Below are 19,350 nucleotides of genomic sequence, written 5' to 3'. Positions count from 1 at the left end.
AAAACTTGAATGGAAATATTGGTTGTTTTTTTCCACCTGGATCCTTTATGAGTAAAAGGAAACTTGAGCAATATTTTTGAATGAAATTCAGTTTGTTATCATAATTTAGGAATGCTTTACAATGCCAAAAAACAAAGGAAGTCAACAGTGGGTTGAGAGGAGGGGCAGAATGACCACAAACCATCACCCTCTCAAGCCTTCATCAACGTCAGAGCCCCTTGTGACTGTGTCCGGCACTCGTGTGGAAAACTACCCGTGCAGCCGCATGAAATCAGGCCGCGGCACAATCGCTCTTCATGGAAAAACGAGCAAACACTGACTAAATTAAACACTGTGGTCACACTGTAAACACCCACATCGATAACTCTATGTCTTACTCCTGACAGAGTGGATGCTCGCGGGGAGTGTTTGCCCGAGGATTACAGCACGCTCACTTGTCCTCTGCAGCACGGACAGGAATCACCCTGGTTTCCTGACATAATAGTGTTTACAAAGCTGTGTCAATGTCCAGATCAATGCAGGGGAGGCTGCTTATTGTACACTCAGGAGAGAGCCTTCAATTAAAGTGTGTGGCTTTGAGTCAGCACATACTGAGATGCACACGCATGCTATATCAAATGTAACCTTGTTCACTGGAGAAGACACACAAGCGCACACTCTCTGAGTCAGCAGAAACAGGAGCTCTGTGACACTCCTAATGAACCCAAGTGTTATTCTTCAATTTACCTGTGGATCAGGCTGAGAAACTCCTCTCAGCTGCACTTTGGAGGCAGGATTCCTCCTCCTCCCACTAGAAAAGCCTCCTTTCTTTCTTCCTTACTTCCTCTCTGTTCCTGCTTCATCATGCCTCAGGTGTCCTCAATAGCCTCTCATTGTTCCATTTTTTTATTTATTTTTTTTGTCTCCCCTCAACCCAATGGATGCCGGCTTTAGTATGAGTTGCGGCAGGCCGGCTTTGTGTGGCGGCCAGATAGAAGCCAAATTATGTCAGTACTTATCAGCTGTTCCATTTCCACAGTGTCTATCAATCTGTCATTGGGGCAGTTTGTTTTTTTAGACCTGCAGTAGAGCATCAATCCAGAAGAGGGCTCCCTTTTATATACCAAGACATCCATAGAGTTCACACTAGTTAATGGGATAATTTATGTAACACACACAAGAACTTAAAGGACTTTTGACTTTAAGGAGCCTTAATCTCATCGTGAATTCACACCAGTGAAACTTGATTTTGCTGTTTTGGAAATAGAAACTCATTTATATGGTGGATTTCATATTTATAGCAAACACAAATTAAACAGTCCTAAACTATATTTATTTTATTTGAGTTTTTGACTAAAATCACAACAAGGTATACATATATAAATTCACATCCAATTTATGTTTCTAGATTAATAAATTCCAGACATTTATGGCTTAAAATATTAATATTTATGGTATTTTAATAAATAATTTTGTCCTTTTTTAAATGATTGACTCGGTGATCTGGCTCAATCGACTCATTTTCCCTTCCTTAGGAATATATCACGCCTCTCCCCCTCCTCCTCCTCCTCTTCCTCTCAGCTGATGAACAAACGGTCAGCGTCGACCAGCCAGGTGGTCACACGCACCCTGCGTCACGACGCGCTCTTTTTCCGCTCCTGACCACGACGCACCCGGCAAACGTTGGACGGCGCACGCACGCCGTAGCCGGTGCTACGTGTCCCGACACACACGCTCCACCGTGCCCAGAGAATTGGGATTCCTCTTTTGGTGAGAGGGAGACTTTAGTTGGTGGGGGGCGGCACTGCGAAGACTGGAAAATGAGTGTCCTCATCTGATAAAAATGGAAGAGTGGTTGTGTTTTTAAAAAATCCAATTTAGGAGCTAAACTGATCCAATATATTTAACCCAAATATTCGGGTGCATCCTTTTTACGCACGTCATTTTTTCTAATTTCTGTAATAATAATCAGACATAAGATCATATTATTATTTTTTTTAATGACCACATCATTGATGCCGTGTAAAAAGCAGAAACTTCTTAAAGAAACCTCGTTGGGCCGTTCCTCCGTCACAGACACACGCCTACGCAATCGTCCCGCCCCGAAGACTGATGGCATAGACCGAGCTGCACATTCGCAGTACGAAAGAGTTGGAGACCGGAGGAGCACGCTGCTTCCCTTTGCCCCCCCTCTCCGCTTGACCCGCTTCACTGACAGAGGACCGAATCAGGCACAGATCCACGGGTTCAAGTTACGCATCGGAGCACAGCGGCTACAAGTTTCAAATGGACAGACGCTTGGAGACGATCGGCCTAACAAGCATGGGATTATTCTTGTAATGTGGATTGCTACTCCTCAAGAAAGCCAGGATCTGTTGCGGAACGATGTGAGACGCTGCGCCTCTTGGATTCTCGTGTTTCTGGATATCTTGAAAATCATTGGCAACAGTTGAAAGAACGAAAATCTACGCGTAAAAGGAAGACAAAAAAAGGATTGCACGCTCTCAACCTTGGGACCAGCATGGATCTGCCTTTACAACCCCCGGCCCCTCACTCACAGAAGTTTTAGCCACTTGTTCTTTTATTGTTATTATTTTTTCTTGATGTTTGTGGACAGATCGCCTCATCGGCCGCTTTTATTTTGAAATATATATATTTTTGTTTTGGACTAGCTACCCAACACCATGAACTTTATTGACAGTTTGACACTATTATTTTTGACACTGTCAGCTGTCAAGGTGAGTGTGTTCGATTAAGGCACCAAATCAGTGAGTGGACATTAATGTGTAGCTTGCCCTTGCCTCGAGGTCAACAAGCCGAAATGTTTAGTGGCGAAAGTTAAGCGTAAATTACGCACGAAGCTGGAGCCGTATAACCCGATCCCACGTCACGTGGGGTGGGTTTTCTACCACAAATGTGACATATTGGAGGATTTAGAAATCATGTTATGAAGTTTTGACGCCGCATGTGACTGCGGGCCTGCGCTTAAACCACCTTGGAGATATTATTACGCTTTAAAGGCGCAGCGGCAGGACATGTGAGCAGGTTCACTTTCATTAAGAAAGGTTTTTATTATTTAAAAAAAATTGAAATTGAGCCAAAATGTGTCTTTATATAGATTAATCGACCTGGTTCAATAATTAATGAATGTGCGCGTGTTTGGGTCGTTTTCTAAATAATCATTAATCAAGTGGACTGCGTTGAGCAAAGGTGGAGAAATGGAGCATCGCACCACCTTAGGAGGTGGTTTCCTTCCTTCTTGAGACATGATTGGACTCACTTTGCCTCTTATTCCCATAACCATCCAAAGTATGACTCCTCTCAGGAGTCTTGTAAATATTTAAATGATCGACCGATTTAATGGCTGTAAGAGCTGGCCAATCAGCGCCGATCTGTGCCAGGATGACGCCTCTTAAAGCGCGTTTATCAGCCCGCAAATCATCACTCGGTTAAAGGGTTAGACGCCCCCCCATTAATAATACAGTATATAGTGATTTTGGGGGGCTGGGGTCCCCTCGGCTTACAAGGTCGGAGCCTCTCACGCCACCCAAAGGGGGTGGAGCTTCCTTGGCACCCCCTCCTCTCTTTCCTTTCTTTTCTTTTTTCCATCACTTTATTTCCACGGAACTCCTCTGCCGGTTTCACGGGAACCGTCTCATGCAACAGTGGGGAGGGATTGCGCGAGTTGCGCGCGCTTCTGTGGGAATAAGAGGGAAAGAGAAAGGGTGTGTGTGGGATCAGAGGAGGAGGGGTGTACGGTAAAGGCAAGTGAAACTTGGTGCGTAACGAAGAAATGGAGGGACGCCAAAAAAGTCCCGTGTCCCCTTTGGAGTGCTGCCCCCACTCTCCTGCGTGACGTCCTGTTATTAATCTGGAATTCGGGGGGCGCAGAAAACCTAAGAGTGATTTACAAGTTTTTTTTTTAAAGTTTTGCCACGTAGCTGAGACGGAACTAGAGGCTTGATGTTCTTTTGCGCAAACATGTGGCCATATAACTCCATACGCGCCCTTTATAGTGGGTTTTAAAATAATAAAGATATGAGGCCATAAAAAATATGGCAAATATTTGCCTTTAAATCCGGATTTTGGTATATAACCTGTGAATTACTGTAACTGTTACCTCTTGTGGCTCCTCATATCATGTGTAGATAAGACGCACAATGCGGTTTCTCCTATTTTGTCAACAGAAATGTCAATATTTGCACAATTGGATAACTTCAAATTTTTTAATATTATTATTTCTTTTTAAATTATTGAAACATTTTTTTCTTTTTTTCAGAGTGCCCACATACCGAAGGAAGCAGCGAGAGGTTCACATGACGGTAGGTGTCCCACAGGGCACCGTGGGAATAGAGAATACAGTCGCTGTCTGGCATATGTCCAAAGCCTTTTCCAAAAGGAAATTATCGCCCCCTGGTGGTTGATTTCTAGCTTCACTGCAGATATTGAACCACCTTTCTTTTTTTTTAATTATTATTATTAAATAAGAGCAGTTTCACCTCCTGAAAGTATGAGGTTAAGCTGGGGGAGAAAACGATCACCAGACTCTTTCAGAGAGAGGAATGTCACAAATTTATTTTGCACAATCCCGGAGTTGCCCAATCTAATTTAGACAATCATAAGCTGGGGTTCGTGATATTGCTCAGGCGTGTTTGCTTTGGCGCTCCAGAGAGGTTGGTTTCAGGCTCACCCGTGGCCTCGGTGATGTTTCCGAGGTGTTGTCAGTCTGTGTGCTAACATCTTTCTCAAGAGCAGAACTCCTGCAAAGATGAGGGGGGGTCGGTAGTCTGAAGGTGAAAAAACACATACTAGAAGCTGTTATTGTGCAGCTGCAGACAAGGTGAATGATAATGCACCCGAGCTGGAATACTTGTGCACAGCTGCTGTGGCTCACAAAAGACCTTAAGTTAATGTGAGAAATTGTGTAAGTGTTTGTAAAAGTAGGCCGCTCTTTTTGCTTACATAAACAAAGAGCTTTTGAATGGAACAATAAGCTCTAAAATGTGGGCGTACGTGCCGGTTTACCCTCCTTCTCTCTGAGTCTCTTGCCCGCCTGCCAATATTTAAATCAAATCTCTGTTTCAGTGTGTTCCGTTGCTGTTTTGTAACCCGCTGTCCCTCTTTTTTTTTCTCTAACAGTGATCCCTCTAATGGAGGTGTACAACAAGAGTTTGTGTCAGCCACGAGAGCTGCTGGTGGATATCCTACAGGAGTATCCGGAGGAGGTGGAGCACATCTTCATCCCCTCCTGTGTGGTTCTGAAAAGATGCGCCGGCTGCTGTAATGATGAGATGCTGCAGTGCACGCCGACAGAAACGTATAATATAACAATGGAGGTCAGTAGGAACACGTCAATGTTATTTTTTTGTCATTTTTTAGCCCAATCTGGTTAATCGAAGTGCAGAAGTCAAAATTATATGACTTTAAAAAAGCATTTTTTAGTCAAATATGTTCAGATTTGATTTTTTACGCCTTTTTTAACCTCATTCTGCTTTATTTTACCTGAAGATTTTTTGAAATTCTTGAAGCTTTCAATGATTTTAAGTTGACCAAGCAAACTTCAGATTCACCAAATTTGTACTAAAACTTTTGTTGGTTTCACTGTATGACTATTAAAGCATTCTTCCCTTCCTCTTATCTCCACAGATTAAAAGAATAAAACCCCAAAGGCAACAAAATGACATTTACATGAGTTTTACAGAACACAGCGCATGTGAGTGTAGGTAAGAAACCCCCTGAAGAAACTCACACAAACACGCACTCCAGAGAGAAACCACTAAAAAGCTAATCACGGCCCCATTGTGGGGCAGAGCAGAGGTTAGCAAAGCACATCGTGGGAAGTTATTGTGCTCGGTTTTGGCCTGACACATTCGTCAGATGGAAATCAACGCTGATGCAAATCTGGCCTTGGCTTCGGAACAAGTTTGAACGTATCTGTGCAGACAGCCGTCGTGTTTTTGAGTTCGGCCTCATTCCAGCGCGCAGCTGAGGGTCTGCGGTATGCGGACGTCCTTCCAGTAACCGCATTATTGATCGCACTCAAATCTTGTGGCTTGTATTTAAAGTCTGCGGTCACGGTTGGGCTACTTTTTTTTTTTTTTTTTTAAGTGAAACATCCAGTGACCACAGCTTTCTCCCTAACTTGAGATAACTGCTTTAAAGTAAACATTAGTAGCTAAAGTAAAGAGGATTTTTGAGCTTTTAATATCCAAAATTTCACATAAACGGACTCTTTTTCTAACTTGTGTCAAACTTCTACACAATCACTCCCCACAGGACAAAAGGAAGCTGCAACCTATCAGGAGTTTGATTCCCAGTCAGGGCAAGCTGCCCCAGATTATGAGATTCAGCCAATACAAGCGCTCTAAACTTCAGGAGTTTTTCATTTGGCCAACTTTCTGTCATGAGTTTACAAACTTCAAGTAGGCTTTACAGTTTTGTTTTGGTTTTTGACTCGTATACTTTATGTCGTTTTAGTGTTCATTATCCTTGGCTGGGAAATTTCTAGTGCAACAAACGAGGAATGTCCTCCAAAAAACATTTCTTTGTCAGACAATGATTTACAGATCGGGAGACGGGGATTTTGTCTGGAGTTCAGAGGGATTTTTGGAATGGATTTGCACCCTCTTTAAAAAACATTATTATACTACTCTAAATTTCCTTTTTAATTCTCTTGAGTGTAGCTGTCTCACTGCGGTGTTGACTTTACATTTATATTATAGAAACCGTTTAACCTGTAATGATCCAACATAGTTCAAGTCTCCATCTGATTAAAATGTTTATTCAGTTTTTTTTTTTATAATTAATAATGTCAAAACTGCTGCTTCTTTTAACCTCTAGAGCACATGTGTCAAAGTCAAGGCCCGGGGGCCAAATCTGGCCCCTTTGGTAAATGTATCCGGCCCTCCACATCATTTTTCTAACGTGTATAATTTTGACAAAATGTATTTTTATGGAGAGTAAAATATTAGTTATGTAAGATTTAAGTTAATTCATTGTAGAATAATAATCCTGCCTGTTTTTATTCATATTTGTGTTTAAAAGTTACATTTTTAAAGTTTTAAAACTGTCGTTTGTGTGCGTTCGATAAGTGTTTATCCTGTTCAGCCCGCGACTTAAGGTGTGTCTTGGATTTTGGCCCCTCGTGTCCTGCTCTAGAGCGCCGTCTACAGCAGGGGTGTCAAACTCAATCGCACACTTTAGGTCACGGGCCGAACAGGATAAACATTTATTGAACACTCTAGAACTAAATTTTGAAAATGTTAAAACTGTAACTTTTTAGCATAATTAAGAGCTAGATATATAGCATTACCTCCAATAATGTTATTGTGAATGATGTAAGCTGAATTTTGCTGCTGAAGATGCTGAAATTGATAGTTAAAAACGCTGAAGCTGATAGCTGAAAATGCTAAAGTTGATAGTCAGCTAAAATATTAGCCAAATGCCAAATTAGCCTAAAAAGCTAAAAACAAAAAAACATAAGTTACCCAAAACAGCTATCATGTAGCTGAAGAAAACAGCTAAACTTAAAAATATAATAAAAAAAACAGAGGAAAGCTAAATTAGCCAAAACAGCTAGCATGTAGCTGAAATATTAGCTAAACTCTAAAATAGCCAAAAAAATCTCAGTAAATGTCAAAATAGTCCAAAAATCTAGTAGAATCCCAATTTTTAAAACTTTAAAACTGTAACTTTTAAACATAATTACAAATAATAAAAGGCAGTAATATTATTCCAGAATAAATCAATGTAACCATAAATAACTTTCAATATTTTACCATCCATAAAAATATATTTTGTCAAATTTATACAAGTTAGAAATGAGCGTAAGATAACATCGGGCCATTAGTAACAATAAAATAAAATGATCTGGAGGGCCGGATAGAGTTACCTGGAGGGCCGTATCCGGCCCCTGGGCCTTGACTTTGACTCATGTCGTCTACAGGCTCAGAAAAGAAAAGTACAGTACTGAAGATATCAAATCTCGACTACTGCTCTTGCAATTTTAAGAAAATATGACCAAAATTAGAAGTAAAAACAAGCTTTTAGGAGAAATGAAACTAGCTTGGAGGAAAGTCTGAAGTCAAATTACCCGTAAATGAGCTTGGGATATCAGTAAAGCCAACAAAGCATGAGATCATTCAAATGTTCACATTTGTGCCTCATTGCTCCAAGCGTCAAGATGAGAGGACGGGTATGAGCTCATCTCGTGTTGGCATTTTCAAAGAGTTTCACTGTAAACGTTTAAAAAGTCGTATTTTCTTGCTTTTGTATTAAGACGTATATATTATAAGACGTATTTGCTGAAAGGGGTTTGAAAACCCACCATGGACAAAGTGAAACTCATCAAGTTTATCCGGATCACTTTCTTTCAAAAGGCACATTAGGACGTTGACCTTGGCACATGACATAGATAGTGTTCCGCATACAGATAACACGGGTCTAGGCCAAGAGATATCAGTCACCTTTAGATAATGTATATGGGAGTACATACATGTACGGATTCATGCTTTCTTCTGCTATTTATTGCCCTGGCCTTTTGCACAGAACCTTGCCACCAGACTGGAAACAAAGGTTTCCTAAAGTAATTGACAAACTGGTGTGTGTTAAGTGTTTATTGCTCCACCGTCCTCACATGGGAGCACATTTGGATGCATGCGCATTCATCAATGAACACACCCGTCTTTGTGCATTATTTCCCAACGTCCCTTTTTTCATTCTTAAGCTCCGAATTTCGGAACGCGAGCCGCTTTTATCGCTGGCAAAGGGCAATGACGTAATCTGACTTGAGCCGATTATTGCGAGCTCACCTGTGCTAACGATCCACCTCTGATGCTGTTGTATGTGTTTACCTGAAAACGATTGACAAGCCGTGATCTAATGTGTCATTTGTTGCTGCCTTTCAGATTAAAGAAAGAAGTGAAAGAACAGAAAGAAAAGTGAGTACCACAACCCTGCATGGAGATTGGGGTTAATTAAAGGGATTTGAGATTTTATAGTGATTTGCAGATAAACTCGCTTTCAGCTCTTTATAACTTTCAATCGTTCTGACCTTTTGTCCTAATTGATCTCACTGTTTCACCGCTTCCTTTTCTCACACACAACTTGACATTATTACTCCTAGAAGTGAACATGTGGTTATGTCATATATGGCATGGATTAACATGCTGATAAACATGGCAACTACCCACTCAATCATCATTTGAATGAATGACGCATGACGAGGCCATTGCCCTCTATCTCTACCCTTTCTTCTTCCTCTATCTATACGTTCCTCTTCTTTCTCACCTATTCACTTAACTTCTGTAAGTCCTGAAATAGATAAGTGTTTTTGAAGTTTTATGCTCATGGTTCTAGCTTGAGTGATCCTCCCTTCCCAAGCAGTCATAGACCTAGGGTCATTGAAGCTCTTTAATCCTCCCTCTGAGTGGTCGTTAATATTTTTCCATTGCACGGTTGTTGTTGTCGCCCGTATTTTGGTTTTATGTCAGGCCGTCTGTCATTTAGATAAGGCTTGGCTCTGAGACCTTCCCTTTAACCTTGTATCAACTGTTTACGAGTCTGGTTTGGGTGGCTTGCTTCTACGAAGCAATAGTTCTGGGGTCATTCAACTCGTTCGCCTTAGCGCTTTCATGCGTTATTGTTGGCGTTATCGCTGGCTGCTAAACCCTGAGGAGGTCTCTGAGTTTTGTTAGGGTGAGTCATCCTGCTGAGGTTGTGAAAGTAGTTAACTGCCAGCATTCCTTGACAAACTGGACCTGAATTCGGTTGAATAAAAGAGGAAGTCTTTATTCACGCATCAGGTTCAGTTGGTGTCATCCTGTCGCAGCTGGTTCTGACTTAGTGGAGGATTTCCGCTCAATGAAAGGGTCGGATGTAGAACCTTGAAATGTCAAAACATGGTCATTTTTTTCTTTTTTTCTTTTAGTTGTGTCAGCATTAAATCTTTTATTAGTTTCACAATGATTCCACTACTTTGGTTTTCATTTCATTTGATTCTCACAATTCCCACTGAATGAAATCCAACCCATAATCTACTAAGAATAACAAATGATTCCAAGAAATTTTAGCAAATTATTTCACACTGAAAGCTACTAAAGATAATGTAGTAATTGTGAGTCATCCATAGAGTGGACAGACCTACAGACACGTGGAAGATTCCACAAAATGAGACATTAAAGTAATGTTATTTCTCTAGTAGGGCTGCCACAAACAAACTATTTTTTCCAACTAATCGCGTCAAAACGCACATCTTAACCATTATTTGCTTTAAACCACATGTCAAAGTCTAGTCCGGGTATTTATATCCGACCCCCCCTGATTATTTTAATTTATTGTTATTGATGACCCGATGTTATCTTGCGCTTATTTCTAAATTGTATAATTTTGACAAAATATATTTTTATGGATGGTAAAATATTGAAAGTTATTTATGGTTACATTGATTTATTCTGGAATAATTTTACTGTCTTTTATTATTTGTAATTATGTTTAAAAGTTACAGTTTTAAAGTTTTAAAAATTGGGATTCTACTAGATTTTTGGACTATTTTGACATTTACTAAGATTTTTTAGGCTATTTTGGAGTCTAGTTAATATTTCAGCTACATGCTAGCTATTTTGGCTAATTTAGCTTTACTCTGGTTTTTTTATTATATTTTTACGTTGATTTATTCTGAAATAATATTCCTTCCTTTTTATTTGTCATAGTAATGTTAAATAGTTATGGTTTTAAAGTTTTAAAAAATGGCATTATGCTAGATTTTTTGTTTTTTACTATTTTTACATTTGCTAATCTAGCTGTTTTGGCTAATTTTATATATATATTTTTTTGTTTTTTAGGCTGTTTTGGATTTAGGCTAATATTTACACTCTAGTTGCTTTTGCTAATTTAGACTTTTTTCAGTTTTTTAGGATATTTTGAAGTTTATCTATTTTTTCAGCTACATGCTAGCCGTTTTGGCTAACCTAAGTGTTTATTGGTTTGTTTTAAGGCTAATTTGGCATTTAGCTAATATTTTTACTGGCTATCAGCTTCAGCGTTTTTAACTATCAATTTCAACATCTTCAGCTATCAGCACTAGCATCTTTAGCGGCCAAATTCAGCTTACAGCGTTCACACTAGCATTAACACAGGTAATGCTATATATCTAGTTCATAATTATGTTAAAAAGATACGGCTTTAAATAAAAAAAAAATAGTTTTAGTGTGTTAAATAAATGTTTATCCTGTTCGGCCCGCGATCTAAGGTGTGTTTTGGATTTTGTGCGATTGAGTTTGACACCCCAGCTTTAAACTAACTAAAAATAAAGACAGTTAAGATGATAGTTTATTAAGCCTTTAATGAATTGTACAGATTATTTCCTTCATTAGTTTCTGGTATTAAAGGTATTAAATCAAATGAGACATCTGAAACGAAGGTGTTGTTATGGTACCAGGTCTATTCTAGAACTTCCTGTGACATCACTACTGACCCAGATTAACACTACTGTGTGTAAAAGACAATGACGCGGCATTAGAAAACACGCACCGTATTTTTGAGATTAATTAATAATAATAATAGTAAAGAAACAACAAATCGACTTTTAAATTAGTCGTCGACTATTTCAACAATCGACTAATTGTGGCAGCCCTACTCTTGAGAAGATTGTTTTCCCTGAAAAACATTCAAAGGAGAATTTATTTTATGTCTATTTTAAAGTTCTAGCTAAATGCTGCATCATAATAATAATTTAAAAAAAAACTTTTGTTACTAAGAAACTAACTTTTTTGCTGTTAAAATGTTACACTTTTATTTATTCTCTGTACATTTTTGAAAAGAAAGAAACAAATATGAAAAAACAGAACAAATATGCTGTAAACTTTGTTTTTTCAGCCATTTTGTTTGGTTGAAATAGCAAACCTTTTTTAATGTCCTTCCACTTCCTTGTCAAACACTAGAGGCAGGATGCATCAAACATTTATGCCTTTTTTGACCCAGCAAATAAACGCGATTGCACTTTTGATCTGTTTAATCGGGTTCTGATCGGATGCAAAAGCTTTACTTCTCATTTTCCGCTCTCAAATATCCATCCTGCTGCAGGAAAAGGTTCTATGTTCCCTTTTGGGCGCAAAGTTGCGTTTATGCATCCCGCCTTTTGTGTACGCTTAATAAGCACACTTTGTTTGTCCTCATTGTCATCGTCTCTGAAACAACTTGAATCGCCTCTAAAGAGTTGACCCAGATCTGCTGGAAGATGCAAATTTGGTGAGATCCCAAATCTTTTGTCCTCAACTCATCTGGGAAATTGCCGCCCACGGCTAGCCTCACTCTATTAATTGATTACCGCAGAGTCATTGTGAGTCTTTTGAGCCCGACTTGGACAATGAAGTGATTTTTCTCACAGATCATGACATAGCGATCACATTTATACACAGCAGGATGTGGATAATTCTGGGTGTGTCTCGGTCTTCACTGTTAAAAGGGTCATTTTTGTTCATTATCTTTCTTTTTGAAATCAGCGGGAGGCAGTCCTCTCTATAAATTGCCTAAAACACAGTTTTTCGACGAATGGAAATGACTTTTTCCATTTACAGTATTTGCATCACCCCACTATGGGTTCATCAGTTTGAGCAGTCCATCTCTCTGGCCAGTCTCTCAGGCATCTTTCTGCGTTGTTGTCCTTCTTCTCTTGCAGAAAATCCCGGAAAGGCAAGGGCAAAGGCCTAAAGAGAAAGCGAAAGAAAAACAGTGACAAAACAATTCACGATGCGTATGTCAGCTCCGCCTTCTCCACCTACCTGCACCTGAGTGTTGCACTTCTCATAATTAAGCTAATTTGGGAGGAGCTTTTTTGCCCCTTTTAATTTGTACCATCTAATTCACCCGTCAGCCACATCAGTTAGCATGTCGCTTCCATGTATTGTCCTAACTTTGTCTCGCCAGCCGTGCTCTGTACAAAATCAGTGGCCTTTTTACCAGGAGTTATTAACTTCTTTGAAATGTGACATAACCAGGAAGTTCTGCAGGGTTTGCTGAACAGCACCCTGCAAGACCTCAACCCATATCAGCCTTCCACAATCACCCCCTGATCTCAGCACATTGTTTGTAAAAATGCCTCCCCTTTATGGCAGACGATAACAGCCAAAATCTGCACATTATTGTCCGATAGCTAACCATGATTGATAATGGTCACGTTTAAAGAAGCTGGAATAAACAGATGGTAGATCAGCTTTTAGTAACCCGAACCCTGTGGTGAAACAGATCAGATCCACCAGCATAGCTTGGCAGATCAGCTCTTGCTGTTTGCTATCTATGCTGGGATCGCTAAGACTGTAATCATAGTCCTGTCTTTGGTGTTGAGTCTGTGCCGCTTTGCTGTGTCTCGTACTCGTCTCCTAGCCTTTCTTTGTTCTTTTCAACTTTTAAAAACTGGTTTTGCTGTCCTCCGCCTAATGCTGGTACTTTTTTATGTAATGTGAAGATATGAGTGGCGGCTTTCTCAAGCGTTTTTTTTTCCTTTTTTGTGTATGTCAAGTACCACTTTTGTTCCTATGTTTCTCTATTTTTGTCTCAATAATAGCACACTATATTTAAAACTAATTTAAGAATGTTTCCTCACTGTTCAAACTGTGTATATGTCTGTATGTTTATATGTAATATATATATATATATATATATTGAAATGTTAGTGGAGTATCTGACCCTTTATACATGTTGAGAAATGTAATTCAGATCACTGAATTTTGAATTTCATGTCTCGCGTTCTTCAGTTTTCCTTCAATAAAATGAACAATTCTTAACGTTACACCAACCAGACCCATGAGTCTTCTTTAGTGTGAGAGCGAGATCGGTGTTCACATTAACCCAGTCATTGTATGTCATTTTTATGTCGCATGAACTGGTCTAAAGCTGTGCTCACTGCATGTCTAACCCAGATTGTTTGTGTTTTTTTTCCATTAATATGAACAGATTCATGTATAAGGGTGGGGGGTGGGGAGGGGGGTGATTTCAATGTCTCAATGCGTCTGTGTTTTTACGCACAGCGGCCCAGCAGGGGCTTGGAGAGGCAAACTGGAGAATTTAAAGCAATCTGTCCTCTAGGTGGTATCTAGTGCACTGTTATAATCTGCCTCTCCCTCTTCCTCCCCATCTCTGTCTGTCTCTTTGTCTGTCCAGTGTCTGTGAGCCATGTTGTGATCGCTGCTCAGAGAAGAGAAAGCGTTTGTTTGTGCAGGACCCTGCAACCTGCCGGTGCTCCTGCAAACACACAGATGAATACTGTAAAGAACGCCAGCTAGAGCTCAACGAGAGGACCTGCAAGTAAGCGCTACCGATAGAGCTAAACTTTCCAGACTTCGATTGGGCAACGTAGCTAATCTAGCTAGCATTTGGAATAACACAACTAACAAATAAACAATCCACCTGTGTTGCTACGTAGCTGCTAGCGCTTGTCAGCCCTTGTTTCCACCGAACGTGGCTGTGCTGCAGTCCGGCTGCTCGTCTTTTCATTTGCGATTTTTGCATTTCAGAAGGTAATTTATCAAACGTCAGTGTGGCTACAACTTTATTTCACCACATGCGTCACTGTCAGGTCAATAACACAAAAGTTCACAATTGAATTGCTAATATACTTTTGTTTTGGCAAAATATGTTTTCGTTAGGGCTGTGAGCGTTAATGCGTTAACGCACGCGATTAATCAGAAAAATTAACGCGTTAATATTGATTAACGTAAATAATTAGGATAATTTGCATTGTTTCTTTTTATTTGTTTTTTTGTTGTTTTTTTGTTGTTCTTGTTCAAAAACAAAAATTGAAAAAAAGAAGACGCATATTGTGATATAAAATGTACCTGGTTAAACATCGCGATTAATCGTGATTAAAGTGTGATTAATCTGATTAATTTTTGTAATCGATAGATTGCAATAATTCAAAATAAACAGTTTACATGTTTGTGATTTCATATCGTGATTATTCACAGATAATAAGTGGTGAGCAAATACTGTGACAAAAAAATAACAAAAATCGCGATTATTTTAATCGATTTTAATCGCCCTAGTTTTCTTTTTTGAATTGATTACAATAAGCCTGAGCATCAGCAGGAGCTGCTAACCAAACACTTGAGCTGAACTTTTTCCTTTTTTACTAAAGAGTCAAGTGAAGGTTTCAAAACGCTTTTCTCCGAGTCAGTTGGGGTTTTTGGGATTGTTGGTGGTGGGCTTCCAGGTGTTTTGTCTATTGATCTGGTGGGGGAGCTTTAGGGGCAGAAGCGTGCAAAAACAAAAAAATCTTCTTAAACTCACGGTTGAGGTTGAAAAATATGAATACAGGTGTTGTTTTACCACTCTGGTGAATCGAAAATTGAAAGAAACTTATAGTGGCTGCAATAAACTCGGGCTTAAGTCGGAGCGACTCACAACCTTTGTCCGGTGGAAACGAGCGCTTAGACTTTAGCTGTGTTCTTGTTTTGCATGTCACCTCTTCTTCTACACTCATTTCATGTGAAATCTTTACATCTTGACTGTCTGAAAGGTGCAAAAGCCACTTTATCTACCCCTGCGATGACTTGTATTTGTCTCCTAAATTCTACCCAGGTGCCAGCTTTGGCACGGAAATTTCTACACACAACCTGCATGATGTCCAATTTGAGAATTACGTCCCTATTTAGAGGGAGGAGGGGGTGGGGTTTCTTGATGGGCGAGTAGCCACCGTACAGGCATGCATAGTTTCCACGGTTCTCGGCAAGCTCCATTTTCACTTGTGACATGAACTTGAGACTTCAAAATGGAAGTCCACAAATATCGGAGTGGCTACGACCAGCGCGGCGTATGCCTCAGAGTACGACCCGCTCCCTCTTGAAAAGATCCGCTTCTCCCATGAATTGCCAAGTTGTATCTTTTTACACTAGCCATAAATGTGTCAGTTAAACTCTTTCACCCTGATCTGAATTGCTTTGATCCATAAAAAAATAAACAACTTCTTTTTCTTTTTTGTTTTTTTAAAGTTTGCTACGACATCCCCGACTAAACCAATCTCTTAATAGCCTAAAATGTGAATTCTTTGTGTTGTCATAAACACAGAGTTTTAAACACTAACAGCGATTCTTTTATTGGTCACTGTTACATAAACTCCTTTTTCTTATGTAATTTGTTCCTTTTCTCATGCCTTTTTTTCTTTCTGTGCAGATGTGACAAGCCAAGAAGATGAGAGTGGTGGCAGCACCAGATGTACAAGATGAAGGAATATTCTTGCGATATTTCATAGCACAGCACTTTTGAACTGTAAGCTCTTCTCTGGATTGCATTCCCCTTGGATTCAGACAGAACAAACAGAAAGACTGAACCGAAGTTTCCTCCTCTGTATATCTGTGTGTACATAGACCATGATAAAAGAGAAAAAAAAGAGTTAATATGCTGCTACAGAAACGAGTATCTAAGCCCATCATTTGACTAAAAGCAAAAAGTAGCCGCCATGTGATTTTTTTTTTTTTTTTTTTGCCTTTCTAACAAGCTTGCGTTGCAGGTGTAGTCTTATTGTCATTGTATGCAACTTTTTCACTGGATATGTCTCTACTGTGGTTCTGTGTCGCCATCACCTACAAAACCTCTAATATATTGAACTCCGACATCAGTGACGGATGAGGACATGGTTGGGCTCTACTTTGGTGAAAGAAAAAACTAAAAATGATGGATGGACTTAAGTCGAAGGCTTCGATTCGAGCTTAACGGCAAGACAAACGGGACAGCTGATGGAGATCTGTCCCTGCTTCTTTATTTCCTCTGAGGACACGGCAGGACGGCTATGGACTTGCACAATGTCACTGTTGCGATCAGAGGACACTCTGGATTTGTGGTGCCATATACTTTTAAAGGGATACTGGTCATCAATATAGAATTTAATGTTGTATGTACAAGAAAACCACTGAAAATCGTATACTGTAGTTTGATTCCATTTGAGAAAAACATAATGTACTGAGAGATGCTATTTAATTTTATTTTGTTTTTCTTCAAGGAGTGGGGGTTTCTTAGCTTTTTTTTTTCCTGTTGAACACAAAACAAGAAATCAAACGATTACACATCTTTTCTCAGTACTTGTACATACGTAATATCCCTTTAGTCCATTTTAGATAATTTATAATATTTTACAGTATTCATTTACATATTTAATTTGCTCTATTTATGTATGGTGTGTCATGTACTTACAGTTGTCTGTTCTCCCTGTTCACTGAAGGCTGCACTCAACCTGGACACTCTGCGCTTTTTTTAGAACTAAAATATAATAATTTAACATTCCCTTAACGGATCATACGATGTACTAACCACATCTCCATTTCAAACCGTGTGGATTTGTGTAAAAACTGTGTCTGTATGAGTGAGTTTCCCCGCATTCGCTGTGTGTACATCTGTCCGTGGGTCTTCGTTGAACCGTATTTAAAGAGTTAAATTTCTTGACTGTGTTTTATCAGTTTTGCAAGATGCAAAAAACAAATAAACTACTGCTAGCAGCTCATCGGACGCCCCCACCACCACCACCACCCCTCCAAATCTGGATCTCCATCCTGTCAGTCATCGAGCCTTCTCTGTTCCCTTCCTCTCCCAACTATTAACGTTTTTAATGTGTCTATGTAAAAAAATATATATTTATTTTAAAATTTTTATATAAAATACGAAAAAGGTTGCTGTGTTGTGAATGCTGTGTGTCATGAATTTATTGAGCAACAATTCCACACTCCTGGGCAGCACACCCAACTGGAAGTTCTATACGTTGTAATGAGCAGGACAACAGTGAAAGGAGAAATTCCTGCATCTCTGTTTGTTTTTAGTCACCGACAGATAAATATTCAACCAAAAGAATGAAGTGTGCAGCCATTTTTGTCAGTTAAATTGAACGATAGATAAAAGAGGACAGTTTGAGTAGATCATATTGACTTTTTTAACCCCATAGAGTAGAATAGAATATATATCCGACAAATGAGAAATTACCTAAATACAGGGGCGGAGCTAGAGGGGTGCAAGGGGGGGTCCTAGTCACAGAAATGCCAATTTTTGAGCCAATATTATTATTGAAAAAGAATAAGAAATCATCCATTCATGCTCTTTTAACCATTGCAAAAAATGACTTTAAAATCTCCCTTCGATGAAAATGAGGATTTTTGAGTTTTTAACAGGATATGTGGCATTTTTCTTATAAAAGAGAACAAATGTAATAAGAATTCTTTTGGTTTCGTAATTTCCGAGTATTTTCTTCTTTTTAATCTCTGTCAATCAAAGTGTCACAGACAAGACTCTGTTTGAATTAATGAGTCTTCTTTACATCAAAAGATGTAAACCCCTAAACCCCTCATCAGCTCTAAAAGCCACGCCCCCTCAGAGGAGATTTTGGAAAATAAGGCTTCAGATCAACGAGTAAAATGGCTTTTTAAGACATTTTGGTTGTAGGATTTTGGTTTAAAACTTCATAATCATCATTAAAACTACTCGGAATGTTTTTTTTTAATTAAAAAAAATGTTATTGGGGACTTTAGATTAAGCTAAGTTAACAATTAATTAAAATAACACTATTCATTGGCCCCCTCTTGCCCAATTTATATCCCTTTACCCTATCAAAATAAAATCAATTAACCTTGAGGGAGTAATACACACAATTAAAGCTTTAAGAATTAGTTTTCTACCTTTTGGCCTTGGGAGCTTAAATGAAAACAAAATCTGTTAAAGATGGAAGAAAAAACATTTTCTTAAAAGATGAATGAATCAGTTTTTCAAGTTACGATGTGACCGAGCTCCTGAATCAACTTTTTTATGGTTTGATTTTCCATTTTAGCACAAAAGCCAAGCATCACATAAGTGTTGGTGATAGGATTCTTTCAAGTGTTAAATAACTTTTATATTACTATATAGTGATCTGAGATCTGATAAGCTGCCAAAATCAAAAACGCATTATGTAACTCTGCTTTGGTTTATCATCATCTGATATAATGACATGTTAAACACTTTTGAAAAGGTGTTAATCATCTCCTTCTTTCTTGCTAGCTGTTTGGACAAGAAAACTTTGGCTTGACTGCCTGAAAGCATCACATGGGACTTCACTACCAGGAAGAATTCTTTAGAGGAAATCCAGAATTTTACCTGGAATCTCAGTCCAAATATGGCTGAGTGCTTCCTGTAACCTTAGATGATGCATTCCTGCCCCTTAGTTTATTTTTCCTTTGTACTTTAAACACACTCAAAGCTTATTTTCCACATCTTAAAAATCAACCAATTGATCATTTTCCATTCAAGGTTTTTTTGTATATTTTTTTATTCATTTTTGGTGGCCAAATCCGACTTTTGCGGTAACTCTTCAGCCTCATGTGATCTCTGAAAGGCTGCTCCACATCTGATCCATAAGAGGGT

At 39.0% G+C, this 19,350-nt stretch overlaps 1 protein-coding gene across 5 annotated transcripts; it reads left to right on the top strand.

The window, feature by feature from the left end:
* Nucleotides 1-1,641: 1,641 nt before the first annotated feature.
* vegfab (vascular endothelial growth factor Ab) lies at nt 1,642-17,648 on the top strand. 5 transcript variants are annotated; one of them, XM_036210480.1, is made up of 8 exons: nt 1,642-1,749; nt 4,259-4,301; nt 5,119-5,315; nt 5,626-5,702; nt 8,886-8,918; nt 12,656-12,730; nt 14,137-14,280; nt 16,144-17,648. In XM_036210480.1, the coding sequence occupies exons 3-8, from the start codon at nt 5,130-5,132 to the stop codon at nt 16,163-16,165; spliced, it is 537 nt and encodes a 178-aa protein (XP_036066373.1). In that variant the 5' UTR covers nt 1,642-1,749; nt 4,259-4,301; nt 5,119-5,129; the 3' UTR covers nt 16,166-17,648. The 5 variants fall into 5 exon arrangements, with proteins under 5 accessions (XP_036066373.1, XP_024146870.1, XP_024146869.1 ...); XM_024291101.2 differs by lacking the exon at nt 1,642-1,749 and adding an exon at nt 1,827-2,717; XM_024291103.2 differs by lacking the exons at nt 1,642-1,749; nt 12,656-12,730 and adding an exon at nt 1,843-2,717.
* The last annotated feature ends 1,702 nt before the right edge of the window (nt 17,649-19,350 follow it).

This window comes from Oryzias melastigma, linkage group LG24, assembly GCF_002922805.2.
Source record: "Oryzias melastigma strain HK-1 linkage group LG24, ASM292280v2, whole genome shotgun sequence".
NCBI lineage: Eukaryota > Metazoa > Chordata > Actinopteri > Beloniformes > Adrianichthyidae > Oryzias > Oryzias melastigma.
Note: the sequence above shows the minus strand (reverse complement) of the source record. Positions and strands in the feature narration are given on the sequence as shown.

Excerpts from the sequence above, each read along its gene's own strand:
- vegfab (XM_024291101.2), top strand. The coding sequence starts at position 2,664 with ATGAACTTTATTGACAGTTTGACACTATTATTTTTGACACTGTCAGCT. Across the intron at positions 2,718-4,258 it reads TGACACTGTCAGCTGTCAAG|AGTGCCCACATACCGAAGGA; the intron begins GTGAGTGTGTTC and ends TCTTTTTTTCAG. Across the intron at positions 14,281-16,143 it reads CTCAACGAGAGGACCTGCAA|ATGTGACAAGCCAAGAAGAT; the intron begins GTAAGCGCTACC and ends CTTTCTGTGCAG.